General features: G+C 40.1%; 1 protein-coding gene across 1 annotated transcript; it reads right to left on the bottom strand.

The window, feature by feature from the left end:
• Positions 1-13908: 13908 nt before the first annotated feature.
• Positions 13909-16947, bottom strand: LOC127130486 (uncharacterized). Its single transcript, XM_051059487.1, has 4 exons — positions 15130-16947; positions 14633-14815; positions 14289-14564; positions 13909-14217 (listed from the first exon to the last, which is right to left on the bottom strand). The coding sequence occupies exons 1-4, from the start codon at positions 16945-16947 to the stop codon at positions 13909-13911; spliced, it is 2586 nt and encodes an 861-aa protein (XP_050915444.1).

Raw genomic sequence — 16947 nt, 5'->3', positions numbered from 1 at the left:
ATCTGACGGCCATCCAACAAAGGATCCGACTGCTTCTCGCATCAACGTTGTCTCTGAAACAACGTCAGGTAATGGTAGAAGCGCGTCGGTATCTAATACAAGGTCAACCGAAACTTTCATATATCCCACCGGGAGGGGATTATGGTGAAGTAATTCACCCGAAGTGTTGTGCACTTTTCCCTTGCCAACCATGCGATAAGTTGGTGACGATAGATACAGCTGACAAGGTGAAATGCCCTAAACCAATAATAAATGTTATTGTTAACGTGTATATGTGTCAAGTAAAAAAGTGCTATTTTAATTTCATAATAACATATATAATTACCTCGGGAAATTTCGGTTGACAATTGATACTAGCTCGGTCACTAGTATCTTTTGCCTCGGAGGCGCACCTTTCCTCTCTATACCTTGCATTCTCGTTTTGCAGTTGGAGTACTTGTGCCCTTAACTCCGCCAAGGTCTCCATCACCTCTTTGTTGGTAGGATTTTTTGTTTTTGGTTTTTTATAAAATGACGACGGAGTCACACCAAAACCCTTACCCCTCACACGACCGGAATACTCAGGAACATTTAGTACTCGACTAAGTACGCTCCTGCAATCCTGGACCTCGGTTGAAGGTACGGTTTGGGATAAAGTCTCCTGAAATATTATTAGAGGAGATTAAAAATGAATTATATGTTTAACAAAATTTTCGATATAATTAAAGAAATAATGTTACATATACTTACACATTCGTCATAAACAGTTTGGACCGCTTCAACGACAGCCCCATCCTTCCCAACCCGAGCAGCCTTTCATAATACGTGCTCCGGAAGAGATGTTGCGTCACTTTTCTCCTCGACTAGCTACACATTGAATTAGATTATAAGATCATCAATTATAACATATTGTGACAATGTATAAGCTCATAGCATTTGAATATACTCACAATTCTTTGTTGTAACCGTGCATATCCCGTACGCCCTTTTTTGTACGGATACGCGGGTTTTGATGCCCTTTTCCGATTTATGTCGCTTACTTCCTGGATAAAAAAGTTTAAGGCATATTAGAACCAAGTAACTTAACAATTGTATAATACCATAATTAATAGACATTACATGGAATTTTTCGTTTCTTCGTTTGGCGACAAAGTTATTCCATTCATCGGCTGAAATAATCTCGGCATACTTCATTGGCCGTTCTGCTTCAACAAATTTTCCTTCCTCATCCTTGAGAAATTTGTTGGACAAAAAGGATCGAAATCCTCGGAGTCTTTTTCCGGCCAATTGAATACAATATTTTTGCCGGCTTTCATCGATGTGAAAGGATCTCTAAAAAACATACACATGGAGTGTGTTATTATAAAGTAATATTATAACAATATATGGTCAACAAATAGTCAACAAAAAAACATATAACAATATATGGTAAGTACCTGTATCTCCGACCATATTTTTTCTTTGCCAACCTTCAAGTCCGGACTTCTCCAATTATCACATGTAATCAGAATATGTTGTCGAACAAGGAAACCAATGTAACTTGCCAACATTGAACCGTTAGGCTCAATTAGTTGGTCTTCAGCACTCCAATGTACTTCAAATTTTACACCCTTGTCTCTTGCACGAATGATTGACTTCATAACAGTCAATCCTCGTTTGATTTCTTTTTCAACATTGTTACGTGATCCATTCGCGTCATGGGTATCGTCTTGGTTAACCATTTTATCTGTAATATAGAAATGATTCAATAAGACCCAAGTAAGACAATGATTCAATACGTGAACACATTCATATACCTTCCATTTCTCATGCAAAAGACCTACTGCATGCAAAAGACCAATGCAAACTCACACACACCTACTGCATGCAAAAGACCAATGCAAACTTATGGTGTTTGGAACATGAACAAACTTGCATCCATAATCATCAAACTTCCAAGCACAAGCTCAAACACACTTCAAATGATATCAGTTTTCAATCAGAAATAAAAAACTCAGTTTGCCCTAAACAACATTAATCAACATAATGCACAAAATGTAAAACTAAGTTTAGAAAATACCCTAATCAAACACATGAAGAAAGTGAACGGTAAAGATGGAGAAGAGAAATACCTTCAAGGTGACGGTAACGATGGAGAAGAAAGTGAACAGTGACGGTGGACGTGAACGTGAACGCAGCAGCAGAAAAAGGCGACGGCGACGACGACGGTGAGGGAGGGAGAACGAACGGAGGACGAGAGTAATCGCAATAGACGGTGGACGCAGTAGAGAGAAAACCCAGTTACGTAAACGAAATAGCTTGTAGAGAGGGAAAATAAAGAGACATGCAGTATATGTTATAATTTTAATGTTTACTAAAGGGGACCTTAGAGGGCGCTTTTGTAAAAAAAGCGCCCTCTAAAGGGGGCCTAAGAGGGCGCTTCTGAAACCGCTCTCTAAGGCTTTCCAAAAGCGCCTTCTAAACTGGAAATGTACATGGACTTAGAGAGCGCTTTTTTAAAAGCGCCCTCTAAGGGTAACCTTAGAGGGCGCTTTCACTAAAGCGCCCTCTATTGTTGTCCCTCCATTTCCTCATTATTTTTTTTTGGCTTCACTTTAGAGGGCGCTTTGTTACAAAAGCGCCCTCTAAAGGGGGCCTAAGAGGGCGCTTCTAAAAGCACTCTCTAAGGCTTTCCAAAAGCGCCTTATAAACTAGAAATGTACATGGACATAGAGAGCGCTTTTTTAAAAGCGCCCTCTAAGGTTACCCTTAGAGGGCGCTTTCAATAAAGCGTCCTCTATTGGTGTCCCTCCATTTCCTCATTATTTTTTCGCTTCACTTTAGAGTGCGCTTTGTTACAAAAGCGCCCTCTAAAGTGCGCTGTCTATTCCAATAGTATGCTCCTTATTTTTTCTCTTCACTTTAGAGTGCGCTTTTGTAATAAAGCGCCCTCTAAGGGGCGCTGTCTATTCCAGTTTTTGGCGTAGTGTCTCTTTAAGTGATGAAATTTATCCAAGCTTAGAGTTTCATAATGGATCTAGGTAAATCATGTTATGCTTAGTAACCAAGCTTAGAGTTTCATGACGAATCCAGGTAACTTAGTCACTCGCCTCTACAAAACTAAGTATTTTCCTAAGTGTGATTTTACTTTATTCAGACATCGAGCACAACCCTATTTATGTGTGATGGAGTATTTGGAGTTCAAAATTTGTGGTGCGAGATGGATATAAGTGGAGAATTGGATCGGGAGAGAATATTCTGGTTTAGGGCCAAAATTAGTTACATGATATTACTTTGTTGGACAATCTTGGACGGACCAACCCAATAGTGGATAATCTAAATGTTTCAGAGCTATTGATTAGTAATGGTAAATAGTGGAACTCAAACTTAATTTATACTCTAGTTGGGGGAGGAGATGCGGAAAAGGTCCTCAAAACTCCATTATTTGAAGTGGTCCAGATAGATAAGTTAGTGTGGAATTTTGAAAAGAATGTAAGGTTTTCAGTGCACAGTGTTTATCGTTACTGTATAAAAGATGTTATTGATAGCTATCTGTTAGCTGGGGATTTCGACAGACAGTTAAAGGTCTTTGGAAATATTAAGTTTTGAAAATAAGCAAAAGATGACTGTGGCGAAGCTGTTTAAATTCTCTTTGTGAGAAGGGAAGGAACCATTACCTGAAAAGCAAAAATTGCTTTTTGTTCTTTCAAAAGTTTTGGAGCAGTGATGTATTCTCGGTTCCCAACGGTGATGGTTGTGCTGGTTGGAATGTTCTGGGAAGTAGAATTCTTTGAAGGTCCAGCACCTTTGATGTTCTTTGATTGCTTTTGTTGTTTATCAGAAGACATTGTAATGGACTTTGGAGATTTTGAAGGATTAAGATTTAGGGAAGAAGAAGCGTTTTTCAGAAAGGTTGAAGAAGATGAACTTAGAGGAAAAATGGAGATTTTGGTGAAAAGAGAGAGAAAAATGACAAATGAGATTTTATAATGCTGAACCTATGAAGCTGACTGGTTACGCTTTACTAGGGCAGTGGGCCACGTGGAAGTTTTCCTGAGAAAAGGTGTAGGGAATACTATTCATTTTCTTGGAAGTTGAAACTCATGATGACATATAACTGCGCACACGTTCTGATGAGACGTTTTGAAAAAGTTAATCATGATTAACTGACAAACTTGGACTTTTAGGACTATGAAAGGTCTCTGGTCGAAATCTGGTAAATGCAAAAAATATCCATTTCTACAGTAATTCGAAATTGACATTTCTTGGGGGCAATTTGTTAGCTGGGGATTTCGATAGACAGTTAAAGGTCTTTGGAAATATTAAGTTTTGAGAATAAGCAAAAGATGACTGTGGCGAAGCTGTTTAAATTCTCTTTGTGAGCGAGCAATTATTTGCTGTCAAAGCCTAGAACTTAGAAGATTTTTTGGGTTTTTATAAAGCTCTCTTCGACATAGGCGTTCATAGAATCGAAGCTTCAAACGGAAGTATTTGAAATTTAAACAAAGCCGTTTCGTCAGGCCAACACGTGTAAACGTCTGAGATATGCAACGCTTGAGAATGGCGAACGTGGCAGTCATATATGTAAAGGCCGTTAGGGTCAAATTACTATAAATAGGGGTCTTAGTTTTAGATTTAAGAGGTGTTCAAACAGATATACAGAAATTCACAAAATACACTCGAAGTACCGGAGAGAGAGAAAAGAGTTTTACGCTGAAAATGTATGTATGAAGAACACCATAAGTTTCGTTCATATTATATTTTTCATGCCAATTATTTAAATCAAAGTATTTTACTGCCTTTTTATTTGTCGAATTACCCTTACTTTTAAGTAGTTTATCATCACTTTTGTTTCTGCATTTACATTTCGCCAAAGTCTTCGTTTCCAGTACTTTCTAAAAAACTTAAAGCATTTACTTCGAGTCATTTATCTTTACCTTTCTTGAGTCTTTTCATTATCTTTAAACCTTTTACTACAAAATTAGCATAATTTACTTTGTTCATAAAGTCATAAGTTTCACTTAGAATTGTTGTCTAAACACTTTTAGTCATCCACAAATTAGAGACAAACTTAACCATGAGTCAAATCATCGTAATAATAATTCTTAAGACACATGTCCTAGGATCAATCTAGTCGATCCTGTGAGTTATCAAAATATATATAAATTTGGAAGACTAGCGGTTGTTTATCAGAAATCACTGGTAAACAAATTGGCACACCCGGTGGGACAGTGTCAAAGGAGTTGTTGATTACAATAGTCATTTTACAATTCGCAAAATTGCTGTTATTTCTTTGGTTTAAAAATTAGTGTTGTATGATCCTTAGAAGTGGCAGGATAGCCAATAATTCACAACCTATAACCAACAGAAAAAACGCAAAAAAGATGGTTAATACAACCAGTCAAGGGGAACAATTCTCCCCCCAGGGAACGGGCACAATCGGAGCGAATTCGATTAATGTGTTCACTGAAATCCCTAATGCACAGGCCATACCAACGTCTAGATCCATGGCCTTGCATAATTCGACTGTAATGCCTATCATATCAGGCGCGGCAGATACTCCTGTAGTTTCAACCCATAAGCCACCAGGATTTGAAAACTTTAGGCCTGTGAGAGATTACCCTTATGGAATGCCATCAACTGCCATGACAGGGCTATAAAACAATTCTTCCATATATACTCAACCACGTAATACAGTTATTTCGCCAATCCAAAATTCTGGATCTGCCATGAACCATGTAGGTCGAAATAGCCAATCACAAGGAATCCCCACCCTACTACCTACCCTTACAACGAATAATCAGGCAGCCTTTAGACAACAAATGGATGCCAGTAACCATGATATGGTAGGAATTCTGGCCAGAGAAATGAATACAATTTTCTCTCCTTTAATACAGAATGTGAATAGGACTAATACTGACAATGCCCAAACATACCAATAATTGTCAGCACAGATGGGAGGCATAGCAGATTTTCTAGGCGCCCCACAACCTGCTGTTCGATGCAGGCCAAAACAGGTTATAATCCAGGGTGAAGAACCAACGATAAATCAGGTTCGACCACAAAGGCAAGCCCCTGACGAAAGAGTCACGGGGGCAAGATTGGAACAACAGCCAATTCGACGGGAAGTCCCTGAAGAACAACCTAGGAGAGTGATAGTGGTTAATAGAGATCAGGACGCAGACGAAGTAGTTCATAGGGTCAGGCGGGAAAACATGATGGAAAATGACCTAACCAGTATGATAGAGAGAATCATGGCCCAGAATGGTCTAAACACAGGACTTCAACGGCCAAACTATTCTTCTCCTCTATCAGAATATGTCTTGCAAACAGAATTACCAAGGGGTTGTAAAATACCTAAGTTCACCAAATTCTCAGGGGATACTAGTGAATCCACTATAGAGCATATAGCCAGATACATGACTGAGGCAGGGGATTTGGCGAACAGTGAGAACTTGAGGATGAAATATTTCCCTAGTTCTTTAACAAAGAACGCCTTCACGTGGTTTACGACTCTGCCACTGAATTCCATAGATGCTTGGCCTCAGTTAGAAAGATTGTTTCATGAACAATTCTACATGGGCCAAACTAAGATAAGCCTTAAGGAACTAGCCAGCATCAAGAGAAAATTCACCGAACCTATAGATGATTATCTGAATAGGTTTCGTTTGTTAAAGTCTAGATGCTTTACAATAGTGCCTGAACACGAGTTGGTCGAAATGGCCGCTGGAGGTCTGGACTATTCCATCAGGAAAAACTTAGATACCCAACATCTAAGAGACATGGCCCAATTAGCAGATAGGGTTCGACAGGTCAAACGCTTAAAATCTGAAAAGGCCAGAGCAAATAAGAATTATAAGAAAGAGAGGGTTGCTTATGTCGAATTCGAAGACGAAGAGTCTGAAATTGTTGAAGACCCCTATGGTCTTGAGGAATTCGAAGTAGATTTGGCAGAATTAAAAGAAGCACCACCCTACGCCTGCAAATTACTTACACCGTCGAATGGCAGAAATCCTGTCGAAACTGAAAAGAACGATAGATTTCCCAAAAAGACTTACACATTTGATGTTACCAAATGTGACGATATCTTCGATCTATTAGTAAAAGATGGCCAAATGATAGTGCCTCCTAATACCAAGATTCCTCCGTTAGAACAACGAAAGAAACGAGGTTTCTGTAAATATCATAGTTTTTTGGGCCATAAAACTTCACAATGCTTTCTTTTCAGGGATCTTATTCAGAACGCAATCAGAGATGGTCGCCTCAAGTTCGCCGACAAAGGAAAAAACCAGATGAAAGTTGATACTGATCCCCTTAACATTGTTGAGACCAACTATGTTGAACCTGTCGAAATCAACATGGTTGACGTAAGGGAAGTGGAGGTTGTAAAAGCAATAGGAACTGGAGGCTACATGCTGGATGGAAAGCATGCTACTGATGGCCTAAGTAACGACGTTTCCTTTGAAACTTCTGTCAAAGGTAAACATGTTGCTAACGTAGAACCAAGGACCACTGAAGATCTTAAAGGGAAAACAACTGAGGCTACTGAGGGCCTAAGAAAGAAGTTCAAAGCAATTTCAATCACTGATGGCGCTAGTCTGGGTGTCAACATGGTAGAGCTGAAGCAACCCCCCCCCCAGAATTGGAGGAAGTGGAGGAATGTTTGAAGATGGAGCAGGAAGGGATGAAGTTTGGCTATCCCAAAGCCAACGAAAGCCTACATGAGTATCTCTAGAGATGTCACAAAAAGAATGTTGACATGTTGTTGTGCCCAAGATGCAACATCAGGATATCTCGAAGGGTGGCTAAGGATTACGAGAGATGGCAACGAATAAAGACCGAGAGAAACTGGAGGAAAGAAAGTCAATTGCAGAAGGTGTATCCCACACCAGGAGAAAGCCTTCTGGGTTTCATTGTGTGCTGCTACAAATATGAAACGGAATGTTTGATGTGTCCCAGGTGTGGGGCAGTGTACAATAGAGAATTGGCTGAAGCATTCGAAAGATTCCCATATGACCAAGGTTGGGACGGACATGGAGGAAATCCAAACATGTATAGCTTCGACAAGAGGGGAGCACCTAGGAGGCCAGATAGCCCTCACCCAAGGGCGAAGAGAGTCATGTTTAAATTGCCAGCAGAAGTCCCTGAGAACAAGTGGACTCAGGCGGGACCAAAGAAAGGAAAGTGGAGGAGTTTCGAAGATGGAGGAAGAACCGCGTGGGCGTAAAGAAAACAATTTCAGGCGTCCAAAAGAGAGGCTATCAGGCTAGAAAATCACAAAGGGAAGAACCCTATGTCGAGATCCCAATGGAGAAGTCATCAAAGGATGAGGAAAGCAGAAAGAGAAATGAATCAAAAAGAAACTGGAGAATCCAGCAGCGTCAAGAATCCCCCAAATATCATGGATTCGACCAAACCACCCGTAGGAAGAAAGTTATTTCCAAATGAAAACATAACTCAGAAGGTTCAGAAGGAACAAGCGAAAGAAGAGGAAATGCTCACAGATGATTTCGAGTCCGACGGAGTGTCTTCTGTGAATATGAATTGTAACATGGTCTCAGTCTTGCCGTACGAGTATAACCAGGAAACAGAGGTCGAAGATAATGAGGAAGCGGATGCTGCGGAGATGGAGAAGCATCAACCAATGTGTTATTATGTTCTGAACAGTGGTGTCGTCGAAGAACAGAATGCTATGTTCGAAAGGCCGCACCAGGGGATGCAGAGTCACCTCAAACCCCTATACATTAGGGCCAAAGTTGGACAGGTGGGAGTGAATAAAGTCTTGGTGGACGGGGGAGCATCAGTAAATTTGATGCCCCAATTCATGTTGAAAAAGATAGGGATGTTCGACACTGACGTCAAACCTCACAACATGGTACTGTCAAATTATGAAGGTAAGATAGGACAGACACTGGGCGTCATACAAGTGGACTTAACTGTTGGGTCAATCACAAGACCAACGATGTTTATGGTAATAACTGCAAAAGCAAACTACAACTTACTACTGGGGAGAGAATGGATACATGGAATAGGAGCGGTCCCTTCGACCATGCATCAAAGAATATCTATCTGGAGAGAAGATGGCATGGTAGAGAATGTCGAAGCCGACTAAAGTTACTTCAGGGCAGAAGTAAACCATGTGGACAAGAGAAACTTCGACAGGAATTTGGCGCACATAGGACCATGTTACCCAGCGGAAGAAGGCTACGCCCCAAATAAAAATGCCTTGTACTTCTTGACTCTTCACCCAAATGGCTTTCAGTGGGATAGAGAGATAATGGGAGACCCAGAAATAGGAGAATCATCTGAAATACGACCAACAGGCTGGGATGAAGACCTGTACTATGACTGAGTCTTCTTTCTTCGATAAGATTTCGGCCTACATGGCTGAGAACAAAAGACAAGTGGCTCTCGAAGCCGAGATAACAAACATGGCTAACAAAGCCACATATAGTGAAACTTGTGATACAGGACCAGGGGAGTTCTTTAAACCAAAACCTCTGACGAACAAGTACCTACGGAACCAGCAGAACAGAGGTTGGACGCCATATACGACGAAGAGCCTCTGGGATTTGAAAAAGATCCAGTAACGTCCAGTGCAAAGATGTTAGCGCAAGATCCTCTCGAAGAGATTGATCTCGGAGATGAAAGTGCAAAAAGAATTACCTACATCAGCGTTAAACTGGACCCTAAGTTGAAAGTGAGAGTTATTGAATTACTAAGGAAGAACAAAGATTGCTTCGCTTGGGATTACGACGAGATGCCTGGTTTGAAGAGAGACTTGGTCAAATTAAAGCTGCCTATAAAGGATGGCAAGAAGCCCATCAAGCAGACTCCAAGAAGATTCACACCAGAAATCCTCACAAAAATAAAAAAAGATGTCGAAAGACTTCTTCGTTGCAATTTCATCAGGACCACAAGGTATGTTGATTGGATTGCTAATATTGTCCCTGTTATCAAGAAAAATGGCTCTTTGCGAGTATGTATAGATTTTCGTGATCTGAATGCAGCAACCCCTAAGGATGAGTATCCAATGCCTGTGGCAGAGATGTTGGTTGACTCAGCCGCAGTCTATGAGTATCTCAGCATGCTGGATGGATATTCTGGCTATAACCATATTTTCATCGCAGAAGAAGATGTTTCTAAAACAGCTTTTCGATGTCCAGGGGCAATAGGCACTTATGAGTGGATAGTCATGCCTTTTGGCCTAAAAAACGCTGGGGCAACATACCAGCGAGCAATGAATTCTATATTTCATGATTATATAGAGACATTCATGCAAGTATACATAGATGACATTGTGATAAAATCTACGTCGGATGAAGATCATCTATCCCATCTCAGCAATCATTCGAAAGAATGAGAAAACATGGCTTAAAAATGAATCCTCTTAAGTGTGCATTCTTTGTGCAGGCTGGAGATTTCCTGGGCTTTGTGGTCCACAAAAAGGGGATAGAAATCAATCAGAACAAGACGAAGGCTATTATGGAGACCAAAGCACCATCAACCAAAAAAGAATTGCAATCATTATTAGGAAAGATAAACTTCCTAAGAAGATTCATCTCGAATTTAAGTGGTCAAACTCAAGCCTTCTCTCCCCTTCTGCGCCTGAAACAAGGGAAGTTCGAATGGAATGACGAACACCAAATGGCATTCGACAAGATCAAACATTATTTGACGAATCCTCCTATCTTGGCACCACTATGTGGAAAGAAGCCTATGAGACTGTATATATCAGCTTCCGACACTACCATAGGTAGCATGTTAGCGCAAGAGAATGAAGATGGCGTCGAATGAGCCATTTATTACCTTAGTAGGGTTTTAAATGATGCAGAAACTAGATACACTTCAATAGAAAACTTGTGTCTTTGTTTGCATTTCTCTTGTACTAAACTCAAGTATTATATAAAACCTATTGATTTATACGTCTCTTCGCATTTTGATGTCATCAAGTATATGTTATCCAAGCCAATAATGCACAGTCGAATTGGCAAATGGGCGTTAGCGCTCACTGAATACTCTCTAACCTTTATGCCTTTAAAGGCAATGAAAGGACAAATAGTATCAGATTTTATTGTAGACCATGCACTGGTCGAAAATCCTTAATTTCAAGTTGAGTTGAAACCTTGGAAATTATTCTTCGACGGTTCCACTCATAAGAATGGAAGTGGGGTTGGGATAATGTTAATTTCTCCTGACAGAATTCCAACAAAACTCAAATATAGAATTGAAGGTCCCCTGTGTTCCAACAACGAAGCAAAATATGAAGCTCTTATTGCAGGACTTGAGGCTTTGTTGGAATTGGGGGCAACTAGGGTCGAAATTAAAGGAGATTCAGAATTAGTAATCAAGCAACTGACGAAGGAGTACAAATGTATAAAAGAAAATTTGATTATGTACTTCGTCATTGCAAATATGTTACTCAAAAGATTTGAATACGTCGACATAAAACATGTCCCTAGAATAAAAAACCAAGAGGCTAATGACTTAGCACAAATAGCCTCAGGGTATAGAATTTCAAAAGAAAAGCTAGAAGAACTTGTCGAAGTAAGAGGAAAGGCATTGGCTGCCAGATTATCTCCGACAGATTTGGAAAGCACCCAGTTAGGATATGCTAACAAAGAGGAATTCGAAGTTTTGGCCATTGATACCTTGATAGATACAGATTGGAGGAATCCAATTATTTATTATCTCAAGGACCCTTCGACAGACACAGAAAGAAAAACCAAGTATATGGATTTATCTTATGTATTGATAGGGAATGAGTTATTCAAGAAAACCCCTGAATGGATCCTGTTGAAATGCTTAGGAGAAAGCGAAGCTTACTTGGCATTATCTAGTGTACATAGTGGAGCTTGTGGAGCACATCAGGCAGACCATAATATGAAATGGTTGCTTTTCAGATACGGAATGTATTGGCCCACCATGTTAAAAGATTGTATAGAGTTTGCTAAGGGTTGCCAAGAATGTCAAATACATGCAGGAATTCAACATGCTCCTACAAGTGAACTTCATACAATTATTAAGCCTTGGCCTTTCAGAGGTTGGGCATTAGATCTAATTGGGGAAATTAGACCCAATTCATCCAAAGGCCAGAGATACATACTTGTAGGAATTGACTATTTCACTAAATGGGTCGAAGCAGTACCTTTAGTAAATGTGGATCAAGAAATTGTTATCGAATTCATTCAAAGGAAAATTTTATACAGATTTGGAATCCTAGAAAGTATAACAACAGATCAAGGATCAGTTTTTACTGGTCGAAAGATGCAAGAATTTGCAAAGGAAATGGGGTTCAAATTGTTAACATCCACACTCTATTATGCTCAAGCCAATGGGCAAGTTAAAGCAGCCAACAAAGTGATAATTGGGCTAATCAAAAAGCATGTAGGGAAAAAGCCAAAAAATTGGCACAAAACTTTAGACCAAGCACTTTGGGCTTGTCGAACCTCCTCTAACGAAGCTACTAACACTACACCTTTCCAGCTTACATTTGGACATGATGCAGTACTACCTGTCGAAATCTACCTATAATCAGTAAGAGTCCAAAGACAAGGAGAAATTCCATCTGACTTATACTGGGAAATGATGATAAATGAGTTGGTGGATTTGGACGAAGAAAGGTTACATGCGTTAGAAGTATTAAGAAGACAGAAGGAGAGGGTAGCAAGGGCATACAATAAGAGGGTCAAAAGTAAAACCTTTACTATGAATGATTTAGTGTGGAAAGTCATATTGCCTATGGATCGAAAGAATAAAGCATTAGGAAAATGGTCTCCACATTAGGAAGGACCTTTTCGAACAATGCATACAAAATAGAAGAACTAGCAGAAGATCGAAGAATCCTAAAGGTAAATGGAAAATACTTAAAGAAGTATAAACCATTTATGCACGAAGTCAGAATCATGACAGCATAGTAAGTAAAAACTATCATGGCCAAAATGGTGAAGCTATTTAAACTCAAAATATGTGCCAAAATGGTTTTCGTCTTAATCAAGTTACAAGTAAACAAGAATCGAAAAAAGCAAATTTAGGAGGAAATCAAAAAGGAATAGTGGCCCTCATCCGATCATATTTCTTCTTCGCCAAGCCAATCTTATACTGAACAACCGCTTCAACTCCTCTGAGGCGTGCAATATCTTCGTTCATAGCCGTAGCTTTTTCGATGTGGTTCACGCTTTGCTTCGCCAGATCATCAGCTTCAGTACTATCCAAGCCTCGGATAGCAGCCTGCTTCGCCTTAGCATCAAAAATCTTTTGCTGCAATTCTGCAATATGAGATTCCCAGAGGCGATTCGAAGCAGTGTAAGTATCGAACTCTGCTTGGAATGATTTTCTGGAAGCGGCTAACTCCTTAGAAGCTTGTGAAGTTCTAAGGGCATTGTCAAACTCAATGGCTTGAGCTTTTTCAGTCGATAGAAGCTTAGCTTTGGCATCCACCTCCCTATGATATTCAACACACACTTGGTCAATGAGGTTTTGAATATCAATAAGGGCTTCACCTACATCAGTGGGGCAAGCAGTGAGGTTAATCTTGCTTATCAGCTTCTTTATGCTAAAGCTCGCCCCCACATTATTCCTCAGTTCGTCAAAAAGATTTACATCAAAAACTGCCTTCTTCACCTGCTGAAGAAGTTCGTCATGTGATGCTTCGTTTGCACTAGCACCAGATTGGGTCGAAGCTCCAGAAATACTCTGCTCTGAAGAAGACTCTCTTTGAGCCATCATTAAACTCACATACTTGAGGGGATCATTTTGTTTTAAAGATCTTTTCTCCTCCTTAGTGAGTGGTATGGGCGAAGTCTGGGTGATGGATGGTCGAACTTTAGTGGGATTTGAGACCGTATCGACGCTGGCATTACTAGTTCCAGTTTGATTGCCCTCAGTATCAGCTTCTCCCATATCTATGTCTTCATCTTCTAAAAAATACCCCTCAATTTCATCTGAATCCTAATCATCCTCATCAGCATCATTTAAAGGGAACGCAACTCTGGCAGGAGAATCACTAGGAGTATTCTCAGAGTTTTCTTTCCCTGTTGAGTCCTTCTCGTCAACATGCTTCGAATATTTTTTACCATCTTCACCAGGAGAAGAGGTTTCTTCTTCGTTTTGAGTGTTGTCTTCTTCAAGATTGTGAGCTCCAGTCGAAGAGCCTTTGTTTTGGATAGCACCGCTGACTGTCGGAGGAGGAGATGGATTCATGCCGCTCGAAGGATCGCTTTGATTGGCAGTAGAAATAAGGGGAGTGGTGGCTTTATCCTGAAAATAAAATGTTAGATTGAAAATATGAATTTGTCGAACTAGATTAAACACTTAAGGTCGAAGTATACCTGTTGAGCCTCGGGATCAGAGGCATTACTTCCAATATGCTCCAGCGCTGCAGCACCAGAAGGCTGGGATGGAGTTTTCTTTGGAAGAGGAGGGAGAGTTGTGGTTTCGACACCTTGTTGTTGATTTGGTTGGAAAGGGGTAACTGTTGCTTTGTTTTTCTTCTGTTTTTTCTTGAGTGGAGTAGGAGGAGTATCCTCTTCATCATCTTCGACAAGAATGATGTTGGCAGGAGAGGTTTTTCTTTTCTTGGGTGTCAGGGGAGGCTTGCCACTACCCTGAAGAAAGAAAATTATAAATAATTAGAAAGAAATTCGAAAGAGACATAAGTTATTTGATGTAATACCTTTGAACTCTTCTTCGTTTTTTCTGGAGCGGCGCAAGAAGGCATTCTCTGGCTGGAAGAGTTAGTTGGCCTGGAAGCAGTAGTCGAACTAGCCTTCGCCACAGGTTTTTCTTTCTTCACCACCTTCCTTTCGACAGCTAAAGAAGGATGTGAGTTAGTCGAAACATGCAAATGTTTAAAAGACTGGTAAAAAACGAAAAGGAGTTGTAAAACCAAGAAATCCAAACATTCAACACCTTCACATGTCGGAGAAGTAATTCTCACTGCAGATAAATCGAAGTGAAGGAAGCCTTTGAAACTGTCTAAGGTGTGTTTGGTAGCAACTACTCTTTTTGCAGGCTTTTGTTGGTCATTTTTTAGTATGTTAAAAATGTTCCCATACGTGAACCAATAAGGGTATGAGGGAAAAATGACAAAGCAAAACCTGCACTAGGTAACTTTGGAAATTTGGGTGGTTTTCACTCAAAGGCCAAATCATATTTCAATTCGGGTTTTACAGTTTTGAGAGATTTTCTTTTGGCGATCTGCTTTTCAAATTTTTCTTTTAAAATTGGGGCTGCATAACCAACAGTTTCAACGATGTTCGTTGGGTTATAGACAGTTTCAAAGTACTTTTGGAATGCTTGGATTTCTGCAGAATGAGTAAGCTTACCCTTGGGGACATTTTCCTGCAAAGATGAAAAAGCCTTTGTTAGAGGTTCTTTGATTTCAGCAGTTGAAAACATATTCTTGGAATAGAAGTCTGTCCACCAAGTGGCGAAACCGTTGGTGGAATAGAACGACGGTTGGAAGGCTATTAATTGAAATTCAGCAAAATTGGCACGAAATTCTTTGTGAACGGCAATGTCTCGAGCGCTCCATTCAGTTCCTGCACAGCAGATCTCGCGCTTTCGTTTGAATAAAGAGAAAGGTATAAGTTGACACAACCCAAATTGTCGAGAGACAAAATTAGGTTGATAAGCCAACAGACATACATGACTCTTTACTGGCAGAATCCTAAAGACAAGTAGTCTTGGGAGGAGAAAGGCACGCCATATGTCTTCGATCTCTGTGTTGGCATTTTTCACAGCGTCTTCGAGTGAGGCAGTGAACCAGGAAGGACCATACATTCGACTGGCAAAAGGAGCCATCGAAGGAAGGAAATGATGACGCTTCGAGAACATCAAGGTGTATTTGGTGAGGGAAGTTTGTAAGTTATCAACATCATCAGCTGGAGTCAGTCGAAGGAGTCTGGTGCCCTCAATACTTCGATTCATTATCTCTGGGTCATTTTCTTCGACGTTTCCTCGTGTTGGCAAAAAGGGTTCGAAAGTGGCATTAAGCCACAATTGAAGAAGCCAATAAGGCCCAAATATTAATAGGTTGGTGCCAGCTTCATATTCTTTTAGCTTAGCACTAGCTGATCCTAGACTTTCGTACAAACTAGCCAATAAGAGTTCACTCAAACATACTCTTTGACCAGCATGCAATTGGTTAGCGAGCGTTAAAAATCTCTTAGCAACTTGTAGAGATTTGCAGCAAAAGAAGAATTTGGACAACCATAAACCTAAGAATGCTATATGCTCTATATCAGAAACTTCTTCCCCATCAGCGTGGTATAGGTTAATATAAGTACTAAATGAAGCATTCTTAACGTTGAAATCAATCAAGTTTTCACAGTCTTGGTAGGGGTCGAAGGTCTCTCCTATCGGAGGAAGTCCAGCAATGGCAGCTACGTCGAAAAGTGTGGGAGTCATCATTCCACAAGGAAGATGAAAGGTGTTATAGGTACTATCCCAGAAGTATAGGTTGGACAGTAATAAAGGTTGGCAGTAACTGAATCCCAGTTTCGACATCTGGATTAGGTCAAAAATACCCAATTCTTTCCAAAGTGAGGCTTTCTTCTTCTCAACTTTTGTTAACCAAGCGAGATAGGATTTGTCTAGAGTTGGACAAGACCGAAAAGGTCTGAAACTATTAGTGATAAAGTCCAATTGAAAAGCCTCTCTCTGGTTCAGATCCTCATTGTCTTTAGAAGAAAGGGTTATGTTGGCTATAGGTTTAGTAGTATGGTGACAAGGAAAAAATTGAGCACACTTCTCTAAATGTTCTTCAGATACTAATGGGCCTAAAAACCCTAAAGCATTTCCAGAAAGAAGGGAAGGAATCATTACCTGAGAAGCAAAAATTACTTTTTGTTCTTTCAAAAGTTTTGGAGCAGTGATGTATTCTCGGTTCCCAAGGGTGATGGTTGGAATGTTCTGGGAAGTAGAACTCTTTGAAGGTCCAGCACCTTTGATGTTCTTTGATTGCTTTTGTTGTTTATCAGAAGACAT

This window comes from Lathyrus oleraceus, chromosome 3 (genome assembly GCF_024323335.1).
Source record: "Lathyrus oleraceus cultivar Zhongwan6 chromosome 3, CAAS_Psat_ZW6_1.0, whole genome shotgun sequence".
Taxonomy (NCBI): domain Eukaryota; kingdom Viridiplantae; phylum Streptophyta; class Magnoliopsida; order Fabales; family Fabaceae; genus Lathyrus; species Lathyrus oleraceus.
The sequence above is the reverse complement of the archived record's forward strand: the minus strand, read 5'-3'. Positions and strand labels throughout refer to the sequence as shown.

Bases quoted from the DNA above. Each gene is read 5' to 3' on its own strand.
- LOC127130486 (XM_051059487.1), bottom strand. From the start codon at position 16,947: ATGTCTTCTGATAAACAACAAAAGCAATCAAAGAACATCAAAGGTGCT. The intron at 14,816-15,129 runs GTAAAACCCGAA...GTTTTTTACCAG, and splicing joins AAAGAAAATCTCTCAAAACT to TCTTTTAAACATTTGCATGT. The intron at 14,218-14,288 runs GTATACTTCGAC...TTTTATTTTCAG, and splicing joins CTGATCCCGAGGCTCAACAG to GATAAAGCCACCACTCCCCT.